A 25,252-nucleotide genomic window follows, 5' to 3' on the forward strand; every position below is an offset into this window, starting at 1 on the left:
AGGTATGCTAGGAAGGAAGTAAATAGGATGATTTACTTATTATGAAAAAAAAGTGACACCAAATTTATTGTAAAAAGAAATAAAATTGCGAAAACATTTCCACACAATTTATTACGCGAGAAATACTTCAGTCTTCAATTTCTCTGTAATCATTCGACAATGCCTTAATATTGTGTACTGCGTTTTTAAATTCTCCCTCTTCTAAGCCTTCTCCGACGTAATGGTGGACAAAAGCACGTTTTGCGTACATTAGAGAGAACTTCTTGCATATTCGTTCCCAAGCTACTCTTACTGCAGAACTATTTGACACCATAACAACTGCTCTTTGCAACGCGGCTAGATCGCCACCCGGCACAGTCATAGGTGGTTGATAATTTATTCCAATCTGGTAAAAGGGAAATAATTGATACATTAAAGAAGTCTAAGAAAACCATCAAGTTTATATATATTATATTTAAGTAGATACCTTAAATCCAGTAGGTGACCACGAAACAAATTTTATTGCCCTCATACTTTTGATTTGATTAATGCACGAGTTGATATCATTTGGATTCACATCTCCACGGAACAACAAACAACATGACATGTAGTATCCTTGTCTAGGATCACATTTTACCATCTGATTAGCAGGCTCAAAACAGGACATCATCAGTTGCTGCGTACTCATTGTTTCGTGATAAGCCTTTGAAGCACTAACGAATGGTGCAAAAGTGACTAAAGGGAAATGAATCCTTGGATATGGTATTAGATTGGTCCTGAACTCTACTAATTCAACATTTAGTGAACCTTCAAATCTCATAGAGGCTGTCATGCACGAAACCACCTGTGAATAAATCGCTGATCTATTATAATTAATCTTATTTAAGGTGGTAGCTCAAGGTCCATTTTCATACATTTTGTTTCGGCTTTAATCTGGGTAACTAAACAAGTATTGGCAAGTAAAGAATTTAAATTCACGTCTAGTTAGTGATTAGTTTTGAAAATGTAAAATAATTAATAATCATGGATATTTCGGCCTTTAAAATTTAATATGACGAAATTTTAAAGGCCGAAATATCCATGATTATTAATTATTTTTACGTTTTTCTTTCAACTGCGAGAACTAATCACTAACTAGACGTGAATTTAAATTCTTTACTTGCCAATACTTGTTTAGTTACCCAGATTAAAGCCGAAACAAAATGTATGAAAATGGACCTTGAGCTACCACCTTAATTTGTAAATAATATACTCAATTTGAAATGGGTTACGTAGAAATAAACAGACAGTAAATAATTTCCAGTTAATTAAATAATTTTTGTACCTGGGCTATAAGTCGATTTAAATTGGTATAAGTTGGCCTGGGCACATCTAATAGTCTGGCAAGGATGTCATACAATGCTTCGTTATCAAAAATAAAGCACACATCTTCTGTATTCATGCAAGTATGCGAAGTTAGCACTGCATTATAAGGCTCGACGATAATAGGCGATATTTTTGGCGAGGGATATATTGCAAATTCTATTTTCGACAACTTTCCGTAGTCTCTGACGAGTCCTTCGAGCAAGAGCGCTGTAAAGCCAGACCCTGTGCCTCCACCAAATGATCTGAATATGATAAAACCCTGGAGACAGTGACAGTCTTCGGCAGCAATTCGTATGCGATTCAGGGCTAAATCTATCATCTCGCGACCGACACCAAAATAACCACGAGCGAAGTTACTAGCTGCATCTTCTTTACCAGTTAGCAACGATGTGGGGTGAAATAAGTGGTGGTAGGCTCCTGTACGAATCTCGTCTACAACGAAGAATGCACATGTACTTATATTCACAGCCAAGCCATCTAAGTCATAAAAATATATTAGCAACTGCCTTTACCAATGGGAGTTGGTTCTAGATCGATCATAACAACTCGTGGAACAACCTTTCCAGCGCCTGTCTCACTAAAGAACGCGCTACAACTTGTGTCATTATCAGAAAATGCCTGTATACCGTCAGGTCGAATACCATGTTCAAGACAGTATAACTCCCAGCAGGCATTGGCGACTTGAACTCCCGCTTGGCCGATATGTATGTGAATTACTTCTTTCTGAAATAATTTAGTGGTAAATGTTTTGATAGAGACCTATTCGTAAATTATACGTTTGACTTACACCTTACAATAGTCATTTTATAAACGATACACTGAAAATTTCGAAACTCTTTCCAAATACGATATTTTTTATATAATTTTCTACATGGTTATTTGTTGATTTTTACTTACTCAAAAGTTGTCAGATCAATTGTCAAACTTGATGAAAAAAAAAATTACATAATACATTTATGTAGGAAGCCTAAATATACCCATAAAATCTATCTTTGAAGACTGTATGTACATGATTTCGGTGATATTAGGGTAAATTCTTTCATATAAATAATATAATATTTTTTGCGCACAATGACTTTTGAGAATATTTTCAGAATCTTAAACCTTATCATAATATTTTTTTAAGAATCTACCTTCTACCTAAGGTGTTCTTTATTTTGATGATAATAGTAAGTCAAGGCCGTATGATCTTTTGACCCTGAAATATTTAAAAACAAATGGTTTGTTTTCAATGAAAAAGATTTTTTTTGGTTTGTTTACTGATTAGCTGTAATTCGTATCTATTTTCAAATCAACCAATAACACGAGTTAATAATAAACTCGTTTCAATAAGAATAAAACGTCACTTGCACAAAACGTCGAACAAACTTATTTTTAGAAGTAAACAAGTGGGTGCTTTACTTTATTTGATTTATTTAAAAATTACATAATTACTTCGTGATAAGATAGTCTGATTTACGTGATTCGCTCACAACAGGAGGTCTTTTAATAGTGCTAGTCGCTTATCCTGACAAACAAAATGAATTTCGCTGGAAAAGTAGTGATTGTTACCGGCGCCAGTTCCGGCATTGGAGCCGCCACGGCGGTATTTTTATCAAAACTCGGCGCCAAGCTCTCCTTGACTGGAAGAAACGTCGAGAACCTGCAGAAAGTGAGCAAAGACTGTGAGAAGTCGACCGCTACCTTCTCAATTGCTGCGGATTTGACAAAGGAGCATGACATCGAGAACATTATCAAGAACACGGTGGATCATTATGGCCAGCTCGACGTGTTGGTCAATAACGCAGGTATTATTGAGACCGGGACCATCGAGAACACCTCTCTTGCGCAGTATGACCGCCTGATGAACACTAACGTCCGGTCAATATACTATCTCACGATGTTGGCTGTGCCTCATCTCTTAAAAACGAAGGGTAACATCGTCAATGTGTCCAGTGTGAATGGCATACGGTCTTTCCCCGGTGTCCTCGCGTACAACATTTCCAAGGCATCAGTGGACCAGTTAACTAGATGTGTAGCTTTAGAATTAGCTCCTAAAGGTGTGCGAGTAAACTGTGTCAACCCTGGAGTGATTCTGACCGAGTTGCAGCGCCGCGGTGGGTTGAGTGAGGAGCAATATGCTGCTTTCTTGGAAAGGACAAAGGAGACACATGCTCTTGGTCGTCCCGGCAAGCCTGATGAGGTTGCTGCTACTATTGCGTTCCTTGCCAGTGACTTGGCAAGTAACATCACAGGTGCCAGTGTGCCAGTTGATGGTGGCCGTCATGCCATGTGCCCTCGCTAAGGGATTAATTGTTATGTAAATGTGTGCCTTATTATTTTGTTATATTAGTGGATAAGGAGAATATTTTACAAATTTATCACACGTCATTTAAAAGCATTTTATAATGGTGTTCAATATTTTTTAATAAATTTATATTGTTTGCAATGCTGCATTTATTTTAAAAAGTTATATGTATTATAATTTCATGTACTTCGCATGCATAACTTCCAGGGGTAAAAATAAAAGTAATTTTTCTTTTTTATAATTTATCTAAAAACTAACTTACAAACATTATCACAATTTTCTAATATCTAAATATTAAAATTACATTATTTGTGCCTGCAAATAAATCACCAAAAACATACATATTTTTGAAACTAATACAAGTGGCAAGTCATGTAGAAAGAATGAAATGCTTTGTGGAAAAGACAAGACTTATAAAAATAAATTTGATTACTAAAATTTACATTGTTCCAATTTAGTCACATAGAAAAAAGGAAATATTTAAAAATAGGTGAGTAATTACATTATCAGAACACAATATTGAGAATAAATATTAATAGAGAAAACAATAATTTCATAAAAATTGCATTATTTCATTACATATCTAAGTTAATGTTTAAGTTCCATGTGGCTGACAACAAAAATATTAAATGTGTATTCCAATTGCATTATAGCAAAGTAACTGCTATTTTCATGGTAGTAGCAGTTGGTTAGCGGGAATAGCAGCAAAGAGTTTCTTCGCTTCGTCGACGCATGCTTGGATGATTTGTTCGAAGGCAACAGGCGCTATGTCTTTTATCACAGGCTCCCAATTTGTATTTATTACTGTGTGTAGTGTTTCACCTGAAATAAAATACGCTATTAAAACAAAAAATAACGTTTGTTGCTAAATAGCGTTACGAAATGTAGTTGTTAAAGTCCATGACCTTTTATGTTAACTGTTACTTTATTACTTGAAGATGATCTATGATGTGTTAATTGACGATATTCGATTAATGTTAGTAAAATTTAGTAATATTTTATTTTTGTGGCCCAACATTTAAATGAGATGTTACATTTGCAAATTAATTAAAAGCGATAAAAATTACAAATCACAGTCGCCAATAGATTTATAACTTCCATATGTAACCAACTGATATGCATTGCAATATCATGGTATTCAATCATCCATACAACGTATTTCGTTTTTAGTTTAAGTGTAACGCAATATGCTCATATACACATACCACGTAGAAACAATAACGTATCAACTTCGACCTTGAGATTCCAGTTTGACGTCTATATTAGCAACGACATTCGGTATTTTAAAATACCTATTTTGGCATAGAGTATAGGGACTAGAGAGTGAAGATGAGAACACGGCTTCAACCAACACAATTAGAAAAATATTAGCTAGTCGAATTATAAATATTATCGGTGTTTTGGATACAAAAGTCTTTCCAATGTCTGATTTCTCCGGGTGAACTAAAAAATAGTAATAGCATTATAATAGCACGCATCCAGTTTTACATTAGACCTTATCATTTTATTGGCGACTGTAACTCTTATGCAAGCGACCGATAATTTTATTGCAGGTTAACACCTCGGCCGAGAAATTTGGAAGAATTCGAACCATTTATTGAGTTATTAATTCGTTGGCTGGAACAGCCCCGAATAACTTTTGAACAACGTCAATACAGCTCTTGATGATTTGCTTGATGGCAGGCGGTGCGATCTCCTGCATGATGATCTCCCAGTTTTCGTTTGTGAATTTTTCTGTCGTTTGAGCTGGAATTCAAGGTTTTGTTAGGTTTTCGGAGGGACCTATTACATATACCAGATGGGAGAGTATCATAATTTGTATTTATGGGATAGCTACAACGATATCATCGATTGATCTGCTGAGGGATCGGCAGAAGTTTGTGAACACAGCCAGGGAAGCGGGAATTACCCTCGTCATCAGTTATCTCGTCGTCATTGCTGAGATATCGGTCTTTTTTAGTCCTAAATTTACACTGCAGGATAATTACCGGCCATATCGAGTAAAGCAGATACTTTGCTGTTTTAGAAACAAAAAATAATTAAATGATCTTTATGAAAATAAATAATTCAAAGCTCATAAGAAGTAGTGTAAACAAAATCAAGATAAGATGCTTGTGGCATTGGTTGTTTGCGTTTTATCATTGTTGCTAGTTTTACCCTGTCATTTACACAGTGATTAACAATTTACTTTGTCTTTTCTTGTTATTATAGTATTACGTAAATATTAAGTACCTATTATTTATACTTTTGTTAACAGAGAGAAGACATATTTTCATACAACATTGTTTTAAGGTGGAGGTACACCGTGGATAATTTCGTTTACATCGCAAAAGGGGCAAGGTTGTCCGAGTGACCATACGATCTACAAAACTAACGTAACTTAAGTGCTATTACAGTTTACAAAATAACTCTTATACAAGTTAATTAACTTACAAAGTTCCTTGTTGCCGTTGAAGAGATTGGTGAACTTGAACTGCGCGTGGTCCATCTTGTAAGAGTCCTTGTGGTTGGTCACTATCCAGTGCCCGTCCACTGTGTCGAAGTCGTATTTCACTAAGATGTTCAGGTTTGCTGGAAAAAAAAAAAAACAACACTGATATTTAGGATCAAAATAGAATAAATAATAATATGTATGATGTTCGATTTGTTGAATCAGTAGAAACAAATAATAGTTTTAGAATGTGGCGCTAGATGCCGCTATTATTATGAATTTTTAGGCCCTCTGTTGTATAACTTTTTTTTATAAGCCTTTGGCCTTTGCCTTTCTTCATGTCTTTACATGATTTATTATAATTATGTCTCTTTGTGTAATTTATGTATTAATTTATTTTTATAAACAGCTGATAAAGAAACAAGTAACAATTATGATAGTGGAGCAGAGAGTGTAACACATTGATAAACAAAGGTCGCGGGCTTTACTTCTGAAATCTGAATATTCGAAGTAATGTTGGTATTCATTGTTATTGCTAGAACTAAAGAAGAAAATACATCGCCCGGTAACCAGTGTATCTGAATTCTAAGTTAGGTATTTACTAGTGCCTTCCTTAGAAGATTATGACACGTTGAATAGTGAACAAAAGACCGATCTTTCAGTAACTTTAATGGTGGATGTCAGTTTCGTCAATAATTAATAGGCGTGCACGAAGCAAGTGACCCGGGGAAACTTGCCTCATCGGCATTGAAGCTAAGGAAACATGCTAGAGTAATTCTTTCGCAACAGGGTCGTCGCTCGCTGTGCCAGGTCGGTTGTCAGCTGATTTAATTGTTATGCCTGCGAGTGAAATAATCTTGGAGGATTATTGCGAAATTTTCCACTACACTGGCAAATGGTAAACGTACGTGCAGATTTTTTATCAATTGAAGTCGTACTTTAGTCGAGTTAAAAATATAATATTTAAACCAAAACACACATTGCGCCTTTATGCTGAAGGGATGGGCAGAGATGCAATCAGTGCACTAACTGTATGTCAAGTGTGTTCCGTTCCATGACGTGATAGGGGGCGAGCCTGTCGCCATATCAGGCACAAATTCCAGACTCCGGGCTGATACTGACAAGAATAACCTCATATCACTGCCCGACTCAGGATTTGAACTCAGGACCTGAGAGCGGTGGTCGTACTTTGCATGCAATACAACTACACCATCGACTAAAATATTCTTAATATGATACTTACTGATTTTAATCTTGGCGTTTCCGTTGCCCTTGATGGGCAGTATGAGGATCTGGCCATCCATGTCGTAGTGGGCTTTGAGGGTGACGTTGGCCGTGAAGTCCAGGGACGCTTTGCCCTTGTCCGGATTGATTCTGGAGCAAAATACATTAATGAATAACTGGAAGAGCTGATGTTTCATTTATTATTATAATTATGTCACGGAGTACTTTAAATAGTTATATTAAGCTTTGTCCCTTAACCAAGAAAGCAACTTCATCCTAAAACTTACTTATAAGAGTTAACCCTGAACCCCCTCAGTCCAGTAACTACGGTGTCAGTGAAGGTGATCTTCAAGGCTGGGTTGTTAACTTGTACTGTTCTAAGCTGGACAGGGTCCAAGGGAGCGATGCCCAGCTCTGGGATGCCATCTGCGAACTTAGGCCCCGCGACAGCAATCACATTCTGAATACATTCGTTCAGATTCTTGTCTGATGCTGAGCAGGGATGGATGAATGACGCTGGAAAAAAGAAAAATACTATTTTAAACGATTAATATTAGTAGCTAAATTTAGGAGGTGGAAATGTAAAAAATGCAAAAAAGCCAACATCACGCGGTGTTCCCAGGCGGTCACCCATCCAAGTACTGACCGCGCCCGACGTTGCTTGACTTCGGTGATCGGACGAGAACCGGTGTTTTCAACGTGGTATGGACGTTGGCGAATGCCTTGCTCTACCAACCGATCTCTACGTATAATTTTACGTCGTAACGTGAGGCAAAGGTAAAAAATATCAAAAAAGCCAACATCACGCGGTGTTCCCAGGCGGTCACCCATCCAAGTACTGACCGCGCCCGACGTTGCTTGACTTCGGTGATCGGACGAGAACCGGTGTTTTCAACGTGGTATGGACGTTGGCGAATGCCTTGCTCTACCAACCGATCTCTATGTATAATATTACGTCATAATAATTATAACAGAGCCAAAGTTAACATATACTTATGTGTATTGATTTTTAATTACTCTGACATTCAAAATGCTCTAAAACAGACTATTCGGGATGTTCAAGACATGACCTTTTCCAAAAAATGTAAACATTTGATAATAAAAAGACGAACTTGAACAATTATTCTATATTTGCATACTTAAGAGCTCTTGTGTTAAATCTCTTGTAACACACTGCTAGTGATATAAGATTGGGAGAGCTAACAAAACCAGCGCATTTAACTGGCAAAATAAATATAAATATTTCGTGTTTGCATGCTAAAAATATAATTGATAAGTATCACTGGCACGAAAACACATATTCATTGCACAATTGCATTTATTACATTGTTTAGGTAACTACATGATAACTCTAGGTATGTACCTAATTACATAAGTGCATATTTTATCCTTCAAGGAGTAAAAAGAGACAAGTAGGTACACTCCATAACTAAGTAATATGTGCTTAGCTTTTTCCATCCCACGATGTGATAGGTCAAACACACAAATTCCCATCCCGGGCCACTGGCATGTGTTTTGTGTTCATCACGATAGGTTATGGAAGTCCTTTAATAATTTTTAGGTACTACATATAAGTACGAATTACAATTCAGAATTCCAAGAATTTTTACAGTTTATTGCGAATTAACAGGAATGTAGGAAACACAAATAAGCAATGAAAATTCTGTGTACATTCGTGTATGTTCGCTGGACAAACCATGTTTAACGATTAGTCATAACGCTAGATAGTTTACATTAACTCAAATAAGTAAACAATGGTCAGTTGCATATACTCATTAATAATATTGGTACTTGGGATATCAGTGCTTATAGGTTCCTTATAGTTCTTATAGTAAAAGCGGCGATAGCCTAGTTGGGTGTGGAACGGGCTGCCAAAACGAATGTCCGCAGGTTCAAATCCCAAGGGCACACACCTCTGACTTTTCTAAAAAATCATGTGTATTTTCTTTATGAATTTATCGTTCGCTTTAACGGTGAAGGAAAACATCGTGAGGAAACCTGCACATCTGAGAAGTACTCTATAGGAATTTCGAAGGTGTGTGAAGTCTACCAATCCGCACTAGGCCAGCGTGGTGGACTAAGGCCTAATCCCCTTTCAGTAGTAGAGGAGGCCCGTGCTCAGCAGTGGGCAAGTATATAATAAAGGGCTGATATTATTATTATTATATAAAATTCACAACCCTGCGTGCGCGCAATGTCCTTAAAAAGGAGTACGAACTGTTTTCTTCACTTAAAAAACTAGATACTTAAAGAGATTGTTTTTAAAATCTAATGTGTTTTCAATTATAATATTATTGCTGTTTGTATTTCCGTGTATAAATGACGAGGAAACGTAAACAAATCAACAAAGTTGATTTTGCCGAGTTTAACCACATTTTGGAATCGTATTTGAAAATCAATAAATTCAACTTCCTGGGAGCGGAGGTCCCTTTTAGTCGAATTATATAACAATACGTGTTTTTTAAGGTCATTATTGACTTCCGTAACCAGTTAGTAATATTACTACTTAATTTATTGTGTAACTCGAATGCAGTAGTTACGCAACTGTTGAATAGGTAAACCGTAATAAAGCATTTCTAGATTAATATTATAGTACGCAAGTACGAAGATAATAATTATCTATGTTTAAATTTTTAAATTCGCCAAAAGGATTGATTTGAATATAATGAATTTTTAATATTTTTCGTGTTTTCAAAATAGATGTGATAAGAAACCCAAACAATAAATATTATATTAAATGGGGCTGTAAATCAAAACGGGTCCTTGACAAGATGTCATTATTAATTCATCTCGCTGCAATCCGTTTACTTAGAAAGGTCAATATTTAGGTGAACGGAACTCCAGGGTCAGATAATACTATAAATTTTATATTTACAACAAAAACATCAGAACGATCTTCGCTATGGAAACTATTGGCATTGAAAGTCAATGTTTTTCGAGAAAAAATATCAATCAACGTTCATTTCTGGTAGTTGGATATTTGTACCATCATCCAAGGTGTAAACACTCGCCATAGTAAGCTACGTAGGTGTATCGCGTTACGGGATCAGCTTGTGTATGTCCAATGCTGCATAATTATATCAACTGGCAAGGAATAATCACCACTCGTCAGTGGACACTCTACCTACACCCCACTCCGCTTACCATCACGTACAGAAGGGTCACATTGCCACGCCCTTATAAAAATGGTAGCAATTGTAAAAACAATCTATATAATTCTGACTGCGTCAGTGTCGACATATAGCAAAGTAAGGAAACAATCTTGAAACTTGATTTGGTTATTGCTATGTGCAAGACAGCGATCAGAGATCTGGTGCAATCGTCTGCGACATGCGGTAACATCCAGTGTGGAGAACGGATACTAATTATCGATGTATCACTATCAAGTATTTGAAAATTTTAATACACAGAAAACCGATATACTTGTTTCAGAATGGCCAGAGATTTGTTTTGCTTTCTGCAATTATTTTGAATTTTCTGGTCCATCTGCTTAATTTTATGAGTATTTTGCGCTTTCGTCTGAATGGTTTGGTGGCAGCTTATGCAACGAGCGGTGATTGTTTCATTTCGATTGCTACGCGAGACATTAAAAAATGTGTACTTAAGCTTTATAAATATTATGTGAAGCCGATAAAAGAGTCGTTTTAAAATAATATCTGAATCGAATCAGTACGAGAAGTGGAATATTTCATACGGTGTTGTCATTAACTTTTGTTGGTGTAAAATTGTTTCCTTGTAACAAAATACTTCGATTTAATAGCGAACAATAAATAAAATTTAGGATCCCCTTTGGTCTATTTGATTGCATGGATCAACCCTGGGTGCAACCAAATGAGTGCACGTGCGCCTCTGTCACCCCTTTGGGAGTGAATGGGTGTGTGTGTGTGTGTGATACAGCAGATCCCATTAAATGCGAAAGTATGGACTTGAATTTCTAAACAGATCTCGATTTGAATGAAGCCTTACACTGATTTACTTTCTGGGCATCTAAACTGAAGATTATTATCATTTGGCGCGGTATGAATTAAAAACAAAACAAAGATTTAGAGAAAGGTGACCGTTTAAAACAGTTGTTCCACTTCATTAAATATGTACGACAGTAGACAGTCTTATAGTTAAATTATAAATTATTCCACGATTGCTATTCATATAAATACGTTAGAAATATTTTTTTTTTACGCGGGGAAAAAACGCGTTATCGCTACCACCACTCAGAGGGTCAGTGGAATGGTTATGTTGGTTTCACCGGTCTTACGGCCCAATGTCGACACTCGGGAGTATAACATCATCCGAGTGAGCGTTGGACCGAGTCCCTAACCCTTGTATACCCTACACCGGCATACCAACCAAAACCCGCGGTGGCCTTCTTCGGCGCATACGAGACGGCCCCGGGGTATCTTGTTGCACTAAGATAGCTGCTCGGAACCGTCCCAGCGCGATACCGCATTGCGGCACCTCTCTAATTGAAGGGGCTAGGATGCCCCACAAGCTGAATGACTCTTTTGGAGTCTACGACATCGGGAGACCTACTGCCCGCATTGTCGTCCACCTCAGAGTCGCTGTAGTCGAGCGAGCAGCCCCCCACTGTTCGCCCGCGACTCGCTCTAAGCCCCAATTAGTCGCCTCTTACGACAGGCAGGGGATACCGTGGCGGAATTCTTTAGATGCCCCGAGCCACAGGGCTACTTTCTACTTTCGTCCAACCCTACCAATACGTGACAGTAAAATATTGATTATGTATTGCATACTTATCAACTTTCAACAAAATATTCTTGTAGTGGCCTTGGTACCCATAATACAAGTTAAATCTTATTTTGGGTACCAATGCTTAATAAACTTACTACATATTTTTTTATGTATGTATTGAAATACATACATAACAAAAATATGTAGTAGGTATATTGAGTATATAAATTGTATATGGTATCTGTGAAATACTAAGCTTTTGTTGGAGATAAATAAATAAAAAATTCAAATACTATATTAGTATCTGTTTCATGGGTATTATGTAACATTTTCCAGTGACATTTGATTGAAATAAATTGTATCGGATAAAATTACATTATAGTTAATTTATGTATACGTTGCACCTCAAAGGTTATTAATCTCCAAAAATCTTGCATCCAGTCAGCCTTGAACACAGATGCATATTCACTTTAATATTAAAAAGAAAGTAGTATCAAAGTTGTTTAACTCCGACTATAAAATAAAAACAGTTTTCGTAACCAACGACGGTTTGTGCAACTGCACTCATGCATACACTAGAATGTATCAAGTGCAATTTACGCTGTAAAAATTAGATGTAACTATGTAGATGTTTCGTGATTATATGAAGAGGGCGAGCCTATATCAGGCACAAGTTCCAGACTCCGGGCTGATACAGACCTGAAGTATTAAATTTGGCGAACCCGAGATTCGAACTCAGATGGATATATGGGGTTAAGAATCTTATGTGAGAATTCGCCTTTTTTAAGTGGTGTTCAGATAGCGTATCGATTGCCGATAGCTGATATTCCTCGGCATCGCAATATCGCATAGTAAATTTCAAACTACAGCACCATTAGTTTTAATATAAAAAATAAATACGTTAAAATAGTCGCAAGCTGAGTCTTGATTATAATGTCCTTAGTAATTGTTTTAGTCTTGGAAATTAAATAGAGATCAAGGTACCCATAATTACTAGGAGGAAGAATTAATACAAAGTAATTACTTAGAAGAAATATAACGAGATGTCTAACAATATAATTCAGTAAAATGAGTACAATCGTGAATACAAAATATCAAGGGATGAAATTCTTTAGTCTATTAACATGAAAAAATATATATGGCTATTACTGATTAATAACACATTATTTTTTGGCGGAAATAAAGAAATTCCATTGCTAGCATTATGTCTAGAAATTCGGATGCACACAAGGAAGTACCAAAATCAAGAACCATACAATCCAGTTATCCGAATCTAATGACGTATATTCATCTCGTAACCTGGTAAAACCGTGTAAAAACTATTACGTGAACGAATTTACTTCACTCCGAGAAGATTTACTCTCGGCACTGAAATGAAGATGTATCTTTATAATGATTTATGTTTACGCGAATGTTAGACATTAAAATAAAACTATTTTGCGGATGATGATACGCAAAATAGTTTTATTATATTATATTATAGTATTGAAAACAGACCTATACATATAAATATCTGAACTGTGAATCTCATCACCATCAGTTCGTCCCGTAACCTCGAAGGCTGCAAAGTCTTCGAAATTTCGGGAGAAAACATAATAAAAAACTTTTTTTTTTTTTAAAAACTGGCGAGAAACTTTGATCCGAATACAATGTGCGATAGAAATTAAAATATGCTACTTAAAATAAACTAAATAATGAAATTAAAGCCTTTGATTGCTTCGTAGATGTCAAACAATCTATATATATTATAAAACAAAGTCCGCTTTTTTGTATGTCTATGTTATCGATTTTCTCAAAATCTACTGAAATATTTTTTATGAGATAGTTTAAGATCCTGGGAAGATTAGAGGTTACTTTCTATCTTGGGAAAATATATAGCGGGACTTTTATCCCAGAAAATTCCGTCACGCATGCGAAGCCGCGAGCAAAAGCTAGTTTTATTAATATAACTGACATTATAATTATTTTTAAGTTGTATTTTATTTTAACCCTTATCTCATAACTTGGACATTGGCTTCAAGACCACTCTTAAATACACAGTTTGATTGTAATTTGAATTTAAGTCTAAAACTACACTCAAATGAGTCTATATTCCCAAATCAAACAACTCATTAATGGTTGTAGTAACGGTAGGGCCATACATGGTACAACCGGTCGAACCGCTTACATAATTGACCTTACTCTCTTTATAAATATTTATCTGTTGCACAACATCGACTCTACCATTTACACATCATTTGGACATCTTTCAGTGACTACACAGCTAATAACAAAAATAATAAAAAAGTCATTTTTAATTATAATAATTGGTAATGTAAAATATGACATAAATAAATAAAAAAATAAAGTTAAATGAAAGGAATATTTTAATTAATTCGTTTTTTATTTGGTTGGGTTAAAATTTATTTAATGTAAGATAAGACTTTTATCGAATATCTGAAAAATCAGCCGTGCATCATTGCACTGGTGAGATACTATTTAACGAACTTAATGTTTAATAATCTGATGGAGCAGGATATATTTAATTACTGCTGGGCACAGGCTACTCTACTACTGAGAGGAATTAGGCCTTAGTCCACCACGCTGGCCTAGTGCGGGTTGGTAGACTTCACACATCCTCAAAATTCGTATAGAGAAATTTTCAGGTATGCAGGTTTTCTCACGATGTTTTCCTTCATCGTTAAAGAAAACGATAATTCGCAAAGAATACACACACAATGTGCCCTTGGGCTTTGGACCTGCGGACATTCGTCTCAGCAGTCCGTTCCACATCCAACAGGCTATCGCCGCTTTTTAATCATATTTTTTTATAATTAATTAAAAATATATACACGTATATTACATTAAATACCACACTCTTTTTCAATTCTTATTCATTTTGTTTAGTTTTGTTAAAATAATAATTTTACGACCGACTTTGACGTCAGATTTTAGGAATGACAAAATGTAAACTTAACTCACGAATAGCTTATTAAAAAAATATTTTGATTTCATCAAAATTTAGTAGGCACGAGTAGAAGTGGTCGTACGGAGCGACATAGTCGCGAAATATCAACCAAGCTCCTTAAAAAAAGATTTAAATAAAAAATATATAAAATGACTATCTTCGAATTACGTTCGTATTGATTCAAAAGGACTGATCACTCGTTTGATGCATCGGCTCGCGAAATTTATTAATATTTCTGTTACCTCTTTCCCGATCGGCATTAATTTACGAAAATTATAAAGTTGAGTTGAGAGTTTGAAATGATTTTTAGGAATTTAAAATAATGTTTAATTATGTTTACAAAGGGTTTCAAATTAATGACTACAACTCTATCACTATTTTTGAGCGCGTTGAAATCGTTAGTAAGAGCGTTACGACACACACGAACGTAAAAATATTTGAGCGTATGATTGACACTGCCGTTAGTAGAAGTTGTATAAGTAATTAATCTTTAATTAAGATGCTTGTAAATGGGGATTAATTAATTTATATTACGCAATAAAGCGACTTTAAATGGCTAATACGCTACTGGTTTTTGATATTTGATTCGTTTGTGAAAATGTTTTATTTAATATTGTTTATTGCGTTTTTCGGTTTATTTTCATTTTGAATAAAAATATAGCTAGATATTAATTGTTGGCACATTATTAATAAAACCAGTACAATATTTAATAAGGTGCTATAAAGTAACTCTCCGGCTACAACACTTTAATAAGTAATACTCAAAAGTTGAATCTGAATATTTCGACCTCAATTCATATCCTACGCCTTAACATTTACACTTGACCGCGCAGAGCGCGTCTGAATACATAATTAAGTTTATATTATTCAGAGAATGTTCAATGAATATTAAACAGTGCATCTGATAATAAGTTTTCGGCTACGTTCATACGTTATTTGATTTTTAAATTTAAATTATTATTTTAAATTTTTCCCTTTATTAGTATTTGTTAGTTTTCTCAATTTTTATTAATGAGAAATTGTGCCTCTTTGTAGATATGTATATATTTTTATATTCAAATATAAAGGCACATAAGATTTAATATTAAATAATATTTTTACGGATATTTTTAGTTCATAATAGAAATGCTATAATTAGTTTTATACAGCCAAATATATAAATGAAAAATATTAAAATATATAACTCACGTAAGCTCCCAGCAGAGGTGCAAGCCACGAAGGCGAAGATGAAAAATATCACTTTCATATTTAATAAATAAAATATATTAATTAAAAAATAAATACAACACGACGACTCAGCGGCGAGCTTTCGACTGTCCATGCGCCGGCGCCTATAGCCTTATATACATTGCGTAAGTCTATCCGTCCAGTCGTCAATAAACATTTTTCTAATTCTTTGGCATGAGATTTGTTAGTAGGTACGATTAAAAACATCGCGGATGTGAGATAAGTAAAAATGATTTTAAATAGATAAAAATATTTTTTACTATAAAATATTTAAAGATTTGTATTGTTGGTTTTTTTCGCCAATAATATATTTTTTATAACCAAACCGAAAATTCCTTTACATCTGAACCCACATTAAATACTATAAAATTGTATTATGCATAAGTCTTATGTTTTTTTTTCGTGCCTTAAAACACCTATCAGTACCGGTACTGGAAGAGTGAGTATAACGGTTATGTAAGTGTCACCAGTATTACGACCAGAGTCGATGCTCGGGGGTATACCATCTGAGCTAGTATAAGATTGATTCCCTAACCCTATGTACACTCTACACTGGTATACTTACCAATATCCGCGGTGGCTTTCGGCGCAAACGAATCGGCCTCGGAATATGCCGTTGTATTAGGGTAGCTGTGCGTGGTGTGTGGGCGATAAGCTCCTGCGGATCCTCTCTATATTCGGGAGCCAAATATGCCTCACAATTCCAAAACTCCTTTGGCGTCTACGACAACGGAAGAACAACCACAGGCTTGTCGTTCGTCTTGGGGTCATTTAATTGAAGTAGATGATCGAACAGGCTACTACTGCTCGCCCCGTAACCTTGCCATTTTAATTGTCTTTTACGACAGACAGAACCATAGGGCAAAGAACTTATGTCTTGAACTATCTCATTGAGTACAGGTGATCTTCATTAATAGGAGTGAGATTTTTATCGTATTGATCTTTGATAGTTTGGTTTACTTTACATATTTCCATGGAAATGATTGTACAGAGCTCTCAAGTCTTAAGTACGTGGATCCTTACGAAGTTTTCCTCCTTCTCAAAACGAACGATGAAAATAAATTAGATTACCTACATAATATAATTTTAATGTAAGTCAGACGTGTGTGGAATAAAAATAGTATCAAACCCTCGACCTTTGCCTCGCCTCTTCTCTCAGTCACCGCCGAGCCGCCGCAACACTGACTTGTTATCGAGTTAAAAGTAATATTGTTATTACAGAAGTATTTATAGAAATGTCTTCCAACTACTAACCTTTTCCGATATTTAAATAAAAAATAACTTTTGTAATAATATAACTTAGTTTTAAATTATTATTAGTTGAATAGAATATTGACGTGATATCCTATTCAAAGATTGAATATAATATTATTGTATTAGTTTATAATATCGATATAAACGATCTATAGAAGAAATAATGATGAGGAAAAGCGATTTTGAGTTTTTCTGTTCAGTATCAGCCTGGAGTCTGGAATTTTTGCCCGATATCGCGATAGGCTCGCCTCCTATTACATTATGGGACGACACATTTAGCTAAAAGCGTGTGTCCTGGTTGTAGCTTCGGAGATAAAGGAGTGATGTGTTTTTGTTTTGTTTTTTTTTTCTATTGAAGCAATGGTTGGAACATTTATTGTTTCTGCTGCTAATTAACTAGCAGCAGAAACAATCATAATCATTCTCTGGTTTATTCCTGAAAGTCTAAAAAGGTTCTTAGAGAGTATTTCTGAGAGAGAGCAGTACTCCCAATATTCAACCATAAATATGAGATATTTTATTTGTCGTTAAACTTTGTTAAGTGGTTCAAAGTAGGTTTACAATTGTCCGCAATGTTTGTTAACAAATATTATGCATGGTTTCGGCGAACTCCTGTATAGTTTTAAATGAATCATCGATTTTATTAATAAAATGTTATCATCATACAATTTAAAAAACTGATTTATCAAATGTCTGAAAAGGCCTTTTATTAAAACTGAATATAAATATTGGGATAATCCCACATCCACTTCGGAAAAGTCTATATAAATATCTAACGTATTTACACTGTTATTGAAATTTACAATACTTGTGAATAACGCAATAGCTTTTTATTGAAGGCAAAGTTCATATTTCTTGTGAGAATAAATATTTTCCCAAATGACAGTAATACTTGAGATCGGTTAGAGAATGCCATCGACCCTGATGGCATTAGATAAAATATTTAGGGATGCTATAGTCAGAATAGTACCGGCCTGTCTCGCTGAAACTACTATTGATGTCCCGGAATTGTGGAATATATAGCGAGTTTTTCACCAGTGACGGTCTTAGACGGCGCGAGGCCCCAGAGGGGACTACTAAACAAGGTCCTCTGTTTTATAGGTAAGATGCGTTAATAGGGCCGAGCTAAAAAGGGCCCTCAGTTGGACATTGAGGTCCTTTGTCTAAGCGCGTAAGGTCCGGAAATGTTGCTTAGTTTTCCCTAAAGGCTGCCACTGTTTTACCACGGTAAAATCGCTGCCTAGTCTTCTTCTAGATATGAATTACTGGAAGGTGACCGACCGATCATTTTGTTGCCTATTCAATACATAATATTGAATTGTATTGACAGAAAATAATGCTAGCAACGTGTTATCTCTTTATTTACTCTTACCTCCCAACACGAGATGGCTACTTTGGTTTATCTTGTACTTTTTTTTTATACATTTTATTTTAAGTGCAAATATGTTCGCTATCCTGATAAATCAAGTATTTTATATATTCTACCTGTCTTCATCCCAGTGTAACATAATCTAGTGCATGACCTAGAAATTTAACGCAGGATCTCTCAGATCACACCCTGCACTTGCCACTTCATCAAGGAAGCGTAGTCGGTTGTTATTTAGTAAAATAAAAAAAATATTGGACAATATATATATCCTCTAGAAGATTATTAAGGGTTTCGTATTTCAACGATTCGAGTGCAAAGTTTTGTTTCCTTGTAAATACGCTACTTGTGACTGGAATAGTAAGCGAGTTATTTTTCCACGATCCATCACTTTGGTCATTGCAGAGTGCAACTCTCGGATTCGACCTATCTTATTATGACCACAGTTAGGACACGTTAAGGTGACGTTTGTATTCAGAAGTGAAATTTTATTCAGAATTACACTAAAACTTTTATATTTCAGTAACTATGATTCGCTTTGCATTTTGGGTGCACTATTGAATTGCTAAAAAGTCGCTATCTTAATTCTAGCATCAATTTTTTTTTGTAAATTGTGTATCTGTTTATTTATTGCAAGATATTATGACATTAATGTTGTATGAAGCGTGATAAATAACACCCGCAGATCAGATCTAGACTTTATTGTATTCTTAATAATGTCAAATATATTTAAGTACCCAAGGCGAAATATAAATAACATTTTCATCCAGTGCTAATCTCATCTAACTAGGAAATATCATTAGAGAAATATTTTAGCGACTCTTTGTTTTTTTACATTTGTGTCGAAAATTCCATGCGCAGTCGGGGGTAACAGCTATGATATAAATGCCAAATTATTAAGTATGCTTATAATTAATGTAATCTGTATATACAAAAATTCTCTGTCAACACATTTGTTTACGTTAATTTTGAAAAACCCAATCGGTTTCTAAGAATTTTTGATTATGTATTTTCTGCTCAATATCAATCAGCCCGAAGTCGAAGTTGACCTTATCGCCTATTATGTCATGGAATGGTATATGTACGGTAAATAATGAATGCACTATTTTCGCTGCTGTCTGCAACTTCGAGGATTAAAGTGGTGAGTGTGTTTGGTTGGCTTCAGCTAAAAGATACAGTTTTGGCCCCATAGGTGGCGATGTTGTTGAGACTTAAAAAGGTAAAAATTAATTAACATAAACTGTTCTCTACGTAGAAATTATTTTTTAATCATTTTATTTGGATCAACAGATGATACAATAGGTAGCTCACATATAGAAGCCATTCTATGTCAGCAACGTCTGCCGGGCTTACCAGTAAACTGTATAATTAATATTGTCAAAATTTTTATGCAAAGTCACTTTTTGTGGACTTTGATTTATAACAACGTGTGAATATTTTACACGTGATTTCTGATTTTGGCGTATGATGTCGTATTTCTATCGTTGCATTCAAATTCAAAATACATGAAATTATAAAAATAACAAAATATGTTATTGTCTCACAGTTTTTTCTAGTACTAGAATATATCATGATTATGCTTACGCAAATGTTAGACGTGAAAATAAAACTATTTTTCAGATTTTATCGCGGTTTTTATATTATAATTTTCTCCCGACGTTTTGAAAACTTTGCAGCCTTCGTAGTAACAGAGTGGAGGTAGTGGTCATCCGAAAAGTCAAAGTTACAATATCTACCGACATTTTAAAATTATTATTCTAATTATTTCCATACATTACCTTAAGTATAGACCCTCTTATTTAGCTCATTATATTTAGTCTCTCACTATAAGTGCGGGTTGTCGGCAAGAAATAGATTTTCAGCAATAAGACCGTCTATTGCAGCAAGTATTTAAAACAATATATATTAATTTAGCTGTATGTGGTGCAGAATAAAATGTTTTCATTCATTAATTGATATATTTTATTCTAAAGCAGATGAGGACGTAGTCCCTGATATGGTGGTTAATCGGTTTACGTCCGCTCATGAACACGCCACCAAAGCCCAAACTTTGGCAAAAACTAGTTTAACATAAAACGTTTTATAACGTCAATTGTGAATTATTATACGTGTAAGTCATTGTCATACGTTTTTTATAAAAGTCGCTACACGTGCCGGTGGGACGATCGATAGGGAATATAACTAGGTAACGCAAAACACGTATTCTGCCATAAAAATAGTTAAATAATACTCCATTTCAAAACATTTATACACATGTTGAATTGATACCTTGTATTCTTTATTTGCAATTAAGTAAAACCTTTTATATTCTTTTATTGAAGAAATAATTGTGAAGAAGACTAAAGGATTTAGGCGATTTGAAGTTACGGTTTCAGCTATTTTTGGACGACTGTACAAAAAATAATAGCAATGATGATTCTAATCGGCGAGGGACGCGAAGTTATCGGTACTTGGTATTGTTTATGCCATAAGGCGCTAGTAACTTTTCCGCGACATAAAATATCGATTCAATCGAAGTGAATCAATAAGTGTGATGAACCGTTCATGTTGTTTTCCCGTAATTGCACACATGATGTTACTGTTTATGGCAGGTAATAGACTAACAATAGTGGCGTTTGACGCGTGACGTCAACTCGACGTCAGTGGTGACTCGAGCTGCTTGTTTCGGAGAATTTGTAAAACTTTTAGGATTGTTGTTTAGTGGTATTCAGCTTTTGCCAAACCACTCAATAGAAGTCGTACTGACTTTTTTTAAACGGGCACTGCGATCTATCCCAGCACCTGATGATAAGCGGAGTGGAGATAAGACGGTGTTGTTTGAAGAGACATAAGTTCCCGATTTTCCCTCGCCAGTTGACACCGTTATGCCGGCTTAACTGGATGAAAACAGTTTGATCTCGGGAACTTGCGAGGTTTAATTACTTTGTTACCGGAAGAAAATAATAATATAAAAAAAAACGATAAAATCCGGAAAAATTGTTTATTTCATTCGCGTAAACATAAGAAATCATAATACGCAACGTGTATTGCGTTATTTATTATTCATACACGAATATTTGTCTCGATGAAATACAATTTGTTCACATCATTTTTTTATTTATCTACTCGATGAAGAGTCTGATTCCCGCGCCGGGTCAATTTTCGTGTGATCCATAAAATAATTTGGAGTTTGGCTGCTATGCGACTTGCCCGGCGATCCCTCTCTTTTATACCCTCGAAGGAATATTTGTTTACTAGTATAACCTCTCTTTTATACCCTCGAAGGAATATTTGTTTACTAGTATAACCTCTCTTTTATACCCTCGAAGGAATATTTGTTTACTAGTATAACCTCTCTTTTATACCCTCGAAGGAATATTTGTTTAGTAGTATATATCTGTTTTTTAATAGGTGCGTAACGTACGAGTAATAGTCCCTTCACAATACATTTATAAGGAAGTTATAACAAATCCTGATTTAGTAACAAACAGTTCTTGTGAATGATCGTCATGACCCGAAGCCTACATGACAGCACTAAGGTATACAGTACGATATCTACAGTATTACTAATTTAACAATGAATACGAGATTCATTCAATAAGTGACTAAACCAGAAAATACGATTAGCATTATAGTTGGTGCGTGAAGGAATTTTTATATTGTCGAAGTTAGTAGTTCAAGTTCATCTATACATAAGTCTATCCATGGGATATATCATTGTCATACGTAACGTTGGGGTTAACGATTGTAAAAAGTCTTAAAGGCCGTGACCTCTGTGGCTTAATTGTTTTTTTTTTTAATAAATCCTTATTTTAATCTTTTCAATTATCGGTAGAGTACTTCTCAAAATATATGTACGTAACGATGAAGTGTGACGAAATATTGTTACGAAATTTACTGTCATCTGTTTTTTTTTTTATCTATCTAAATACATTTTTAATTAATATGGTGTATAGAATGAATGTATTGAGAGAAAAAACAAATGAGAGAAATCTCGTAAAAACCGTTTCGTTGTATACATTAATTTTAAGAAACACTTAATAGTGATAAACCAACTTAATCAATGTGAGGCTCGGGGCGACAAATCTTTGCGAGGACTTTTACCCAATCGCTTAAGGACGATGTTTTTTATTTGACCACCTTCAAGCGCAGGACCCCTCGAAGTGCACGGCCCTCGGAGGTTATCGCGTTCGGCATCCTATAAGATCGTTACAGTCGATTCATCATCATCATAATCAGCCGCATAATATCCACTGTTGAACATAGGACTAAAGATTTCCAGGCGGACCTGTCGAAAGCGGCCTGCATGCAATGTTGCTGCAGGTTTTATCAAGTCGTCTGTATCCATATTCCATCAAGATAATCCAAATATCCATTGGATGATAAAGTAATATTACTCCTTTTAGAGGAATGCGTGATAGTAATAACAAGTAGTAAAATTGATTGTTTAAGTGGAATTTGCGAGAACTGGTATTTAATTCCCTATTAGATTATAGATCGTTAGGATCGTACCCACGAGCTGTATGTCACGTACACCGTAGATAATATAAAAAAGTAATTAATCTTTTGTAAGCGTTTTTGTTAATTTGTTTTTAAGTAGTCATTACAACCAGTTTCGGATATACCGGTATTACATACGTTAGTAGAGTTTATTGTAGAGTATTATTGTAATATGATAAAAAATAATAAAATATTACACAATAATAATCCGCATTAATTATGGTGATTAGTAGGTTCCATTTTTTGGGAATGAATCGGTTTTCGTGAGGTATTCTGCCTTTCTTCGGAACGTGCAAGATGCTGAATACGACATCTTTTGTGCATTCGTAGGTCTATTGTTAGTAGTTCAGCAGTGTGTTCATAGAGGGCGGTATTATTGACTGGTATAATTAAAAACTAAATTATTAATTCAACCATTAAATATGGTAATAATTTTTTAATTGATCGAATTCTGATAAAATTAATTATTTATATTGTTCAAAATACTATGCAAAGAATTGTAAGTTGATACTAATGAATTGAATCAACCATGCCTTTTTTAACCAACTTATATAAAATAATCCAAGAGTTTAACCAAAATTATACTAGATGTCACTATAATAAAATTTTTATGATATAGTTATAAATAAAGGATTTAAGTAAAAGGCTACAGAACGCAGAAGTAGTTAAAAAATGTAAAGTATTGATAAACACATGATTATTTATGAGTATAATTTTAACTCGAAATCTACCTCGGTGGCGTAGATGTATTGATCAGGTACGACTGCAGTGCTCAGGTCTCGGGTTCGATTCCGGGTCGACGGAAGTGATATTTGATTTCTATCCAGTAAGAGGCCTGCGTCTGGTATTTGTACCTGATATGGCGATAGGCTCACCCCCTATCTCCTTAAAGTGGGTGCATTGGCTAAGATGGATAAAAGATGTGTATAGAAAATTAAACTTAGATCCACATGCAGTACCACTAAGCTAACAAGATTTTATTTTTATAATTGTGATATAATCTATTCGGGAAACGAAATACAAAGTCACCGTCCCAATTAAAGAAACATTTTGTCTCATTAATAACAAAAATATTTGTGTTTACGTTGTAACAAACCAGCCGGACGGCATCATTTAAATATAATTTGTTCTAGTCGTTTGTATTTAAATGGATTTGTATTAAATATATACTTTAGTCAAACATCTGCGTTGGGTAGGAGCAATAGTGTAGCGTCGGATTTTGCCGCTTGGGGCTGATCGAAAATATGCCGCTCCCTCTATCATGATGATATGATTTAAAATAATTTAATGAATTTGAAATAAAACTATTTTACGGATTTTATCACGGTTTTGTATATTATAATTCTCTATAATATGAAAAATTACGAAGGTTAAATTCTTTGAAACGTCGATAGAAAATTATGATATAAATAAAAATAATTTTAACAAAAAAATAAACCGCCTTCAAAAACCTCTCTAAACCAAATAATAATTTCACATAACAGGTATATATTGGATACCAATTTTGGAGTCGGTGCCTAATTAAAATTGCTAATAGCCTAGTTTATGTTATTGTTGGACGTGATCTAACCGTTTGCCAAATATCATCCAAATCTGTTCAATGATTTCTGCGTTTAGTTTTAACATTCAAACATTTTGACAAGCATTTATAATCTTACTAAGTACTAAGAAGTAAGATTGTTTATTGCATTAAAATTAAACTATTTTTCGGATTTTATCGTGGTTTTAAGTTTTAATTTTCTACCTATTTCTTTGTTTATTACAATCCTATAAAGATCTTGTAAAGATAAAGGCAAGACCGGAGTGAGCCGTGACGATGACCCTTGAACTTGGCCTCGAGCCTCGACACTCGACAGCGCGTACTCGGAATTGTGCGACACAAGATTTATTACAACTCGGACAATACACCGCGCGCGGCACAACCGACATTGAAAAATAAACCGTATTGTAATGACGTTTCATATAATGTAATAAATATCATAGTATACATTTCATAATATTATGTCT

The 25,252-nt window shown here is 34.8% G+C and overlaps 3 protein-coding genes and 2 non-coding genes across 9 annotated transcripts; 1 reads left to right on the top strand and 4 right to left on the bottom strand.

The window, feature by feature from the left end:
- Window positions 1-85: 85 nt before the first annotated feature.
- LOC115441132 (tubulin alpha-1 chain-like) lies at window positions 86-2,451 on the bottom strand. Of its 5 annotated transcripts, none has more exons than XM_030165784.2 (5): window positions 2,242-2,451; window positions 1,857-2,067; window positions 1,304-1,776; window positions 467-823; window positions 86-385 (listed from the first exon to the last, which is right to left on the bottom strand). In XM_030165784.2, the coding sequence occupies exons 2-5, from the start codon at window positions 1,882-1,884 to the stop codon at window positions 128-130; spliced, it is 1,116 nt and encodes a 371-aa protein (XP_030021644.1). In that variant the 5' UTR covers window positions 1,885-2,067; window positions 2,242-2,451; the 3' UTR covers window positions 86-127. The 5 variants fall into 5 exon arrangements, with proteins under 5 accessions (XP_030021644.1, XP_030021652.1, XP_030021625.1 ...); XM_030165792.2 differs by having other exon boundaries at window positions 1,857-2,060; window positions 2,139-2,272; XM_030165765.2 differs by having other exon boundaries at window positions 1,857-2,060; window positions 2,132-2,272.
- Window positions 2,452-2,703: 252 nt separating this feature from the next.
- On the top strand, window positions 2,704-3,772 carry LOC115441180 (3-oxoacyl-[acyl-carrier-protein] reductase FabG). Its single transcript, XM_030165852.2, has one exon. It carries the CDS (start codon window positions 2,864-2,866, stop codon window positions 3,626-3,628), a length of 765 nt encoding a protein of 254 aa, XP_030021712.1. The 5' UTR covers window positions 2,704-2,863; the 3' UTR covers window positions 3,629-3,772.
- An 84-nt stretch (window positions 3,773-3,856) lies between these two features.
- On the bottom strand, window positions 3,857-16,240 carry LOC115441176 (circadian clock-controlled protein daywake). The gene is made up of 6 exons (XM_030165838.1): window positions 16,108-16,240; window positions 7,574-7,802; window positions 7,306-7,436; window positions 6,065-6,202; window positions 5,223-5,377; window positions 3,857-4,453 (listed from the first exon to the last, which is right to left on the bottom strand). The coding sequence occupies exons 1-5, from the start codon at window positions 16,238-16,240 to the stop codon at window positions 5,226-5,228; spliced, it is 783 nt and encodes a 260-aa protein (XP_030021698.1). The 3' UTR covers window positions 3,857-4,453; window positions 5,223-5,225.
- LOC115441539 lies at window positions 7,884-8,002 on the bottom strand. Its single transcript, XR_003938477.1, has one exon. It is a non-coding gene; the product is annotated as a 5S ribosomal RNA (ribosomal RNA).
- On the bottom strand, window positions 8,081-8,199 carry LOC115441533. The gene has a single exon (XR_003938475.1). It is a non-coding gene; the product is annotated as a 5S ribosomal RNA (ribosomal RNA).
- Window positions 16,241-25,252: the final 9,012 nt, after the last annotated feature.

This window comes from Manduca sexta, chromosome 19 (genome assembly GCF_014839805.1).
Source record: "Manduca sexta isolate Smith_Timp_Sample1 chromosome 19, JHU_Msex_v1.0, whole genome shotgun sequence".
NCBI lineage: Eukaryota > Metazoa > Arthropoda > Insecta > Lepidoptera > Sphingidae > Manduca > Manduca sexta.

Excerpts from the sequence above, each read along its gene's own strand:
- LOC115441132 (XM_030165765.2), bottom strand. Across the intron at positions 1,777-1,856 it reads TCTAGAACCAACTCCCATTG|ACGAGATTCGTACAGGAGCC; the intron begins GTAAAGGCAGTT and ends TCTTCGTTGTAG. Across the intron at positions 386-466 it reads GGTCACCTACTGGATTTAAG|ATTGGAATAAATTATCAACC; the intron begins GTATCTACTTAA and ends CCCTTTTACCAG.
- LOC115441176 (XM_030165838.1), bottom strand. The coding sequence starts at position 16,240 with ATGGACAGTCGAAAGCTCGCCGCTGAGTCGTCGTGTTGTATTTATTTT. Across the intron at positions 7,803-16,107 it reads CACCTCTGCTGGGAGCTTAC|CGTCATTCATCCATCCCTGC; the intron begins GTGAGTTATATA and ends TCTTTTTTCCAG. Across the intron at positions 6,203-7,305 it reads AAACGCCAAGATTAAAATCA|CAAACCTGAACATCTTAGTG; the intron begins GTAAGTATCATA and ends TTTTTTTTCCAG.
- LOC115441180 (XM_030165852.2), top strand. The coding sequence starts at position 2,864 with ATGAATTTCGCTGGAAAAGTAGTGATTGTTACCGGCGCCAGTTCCGGC.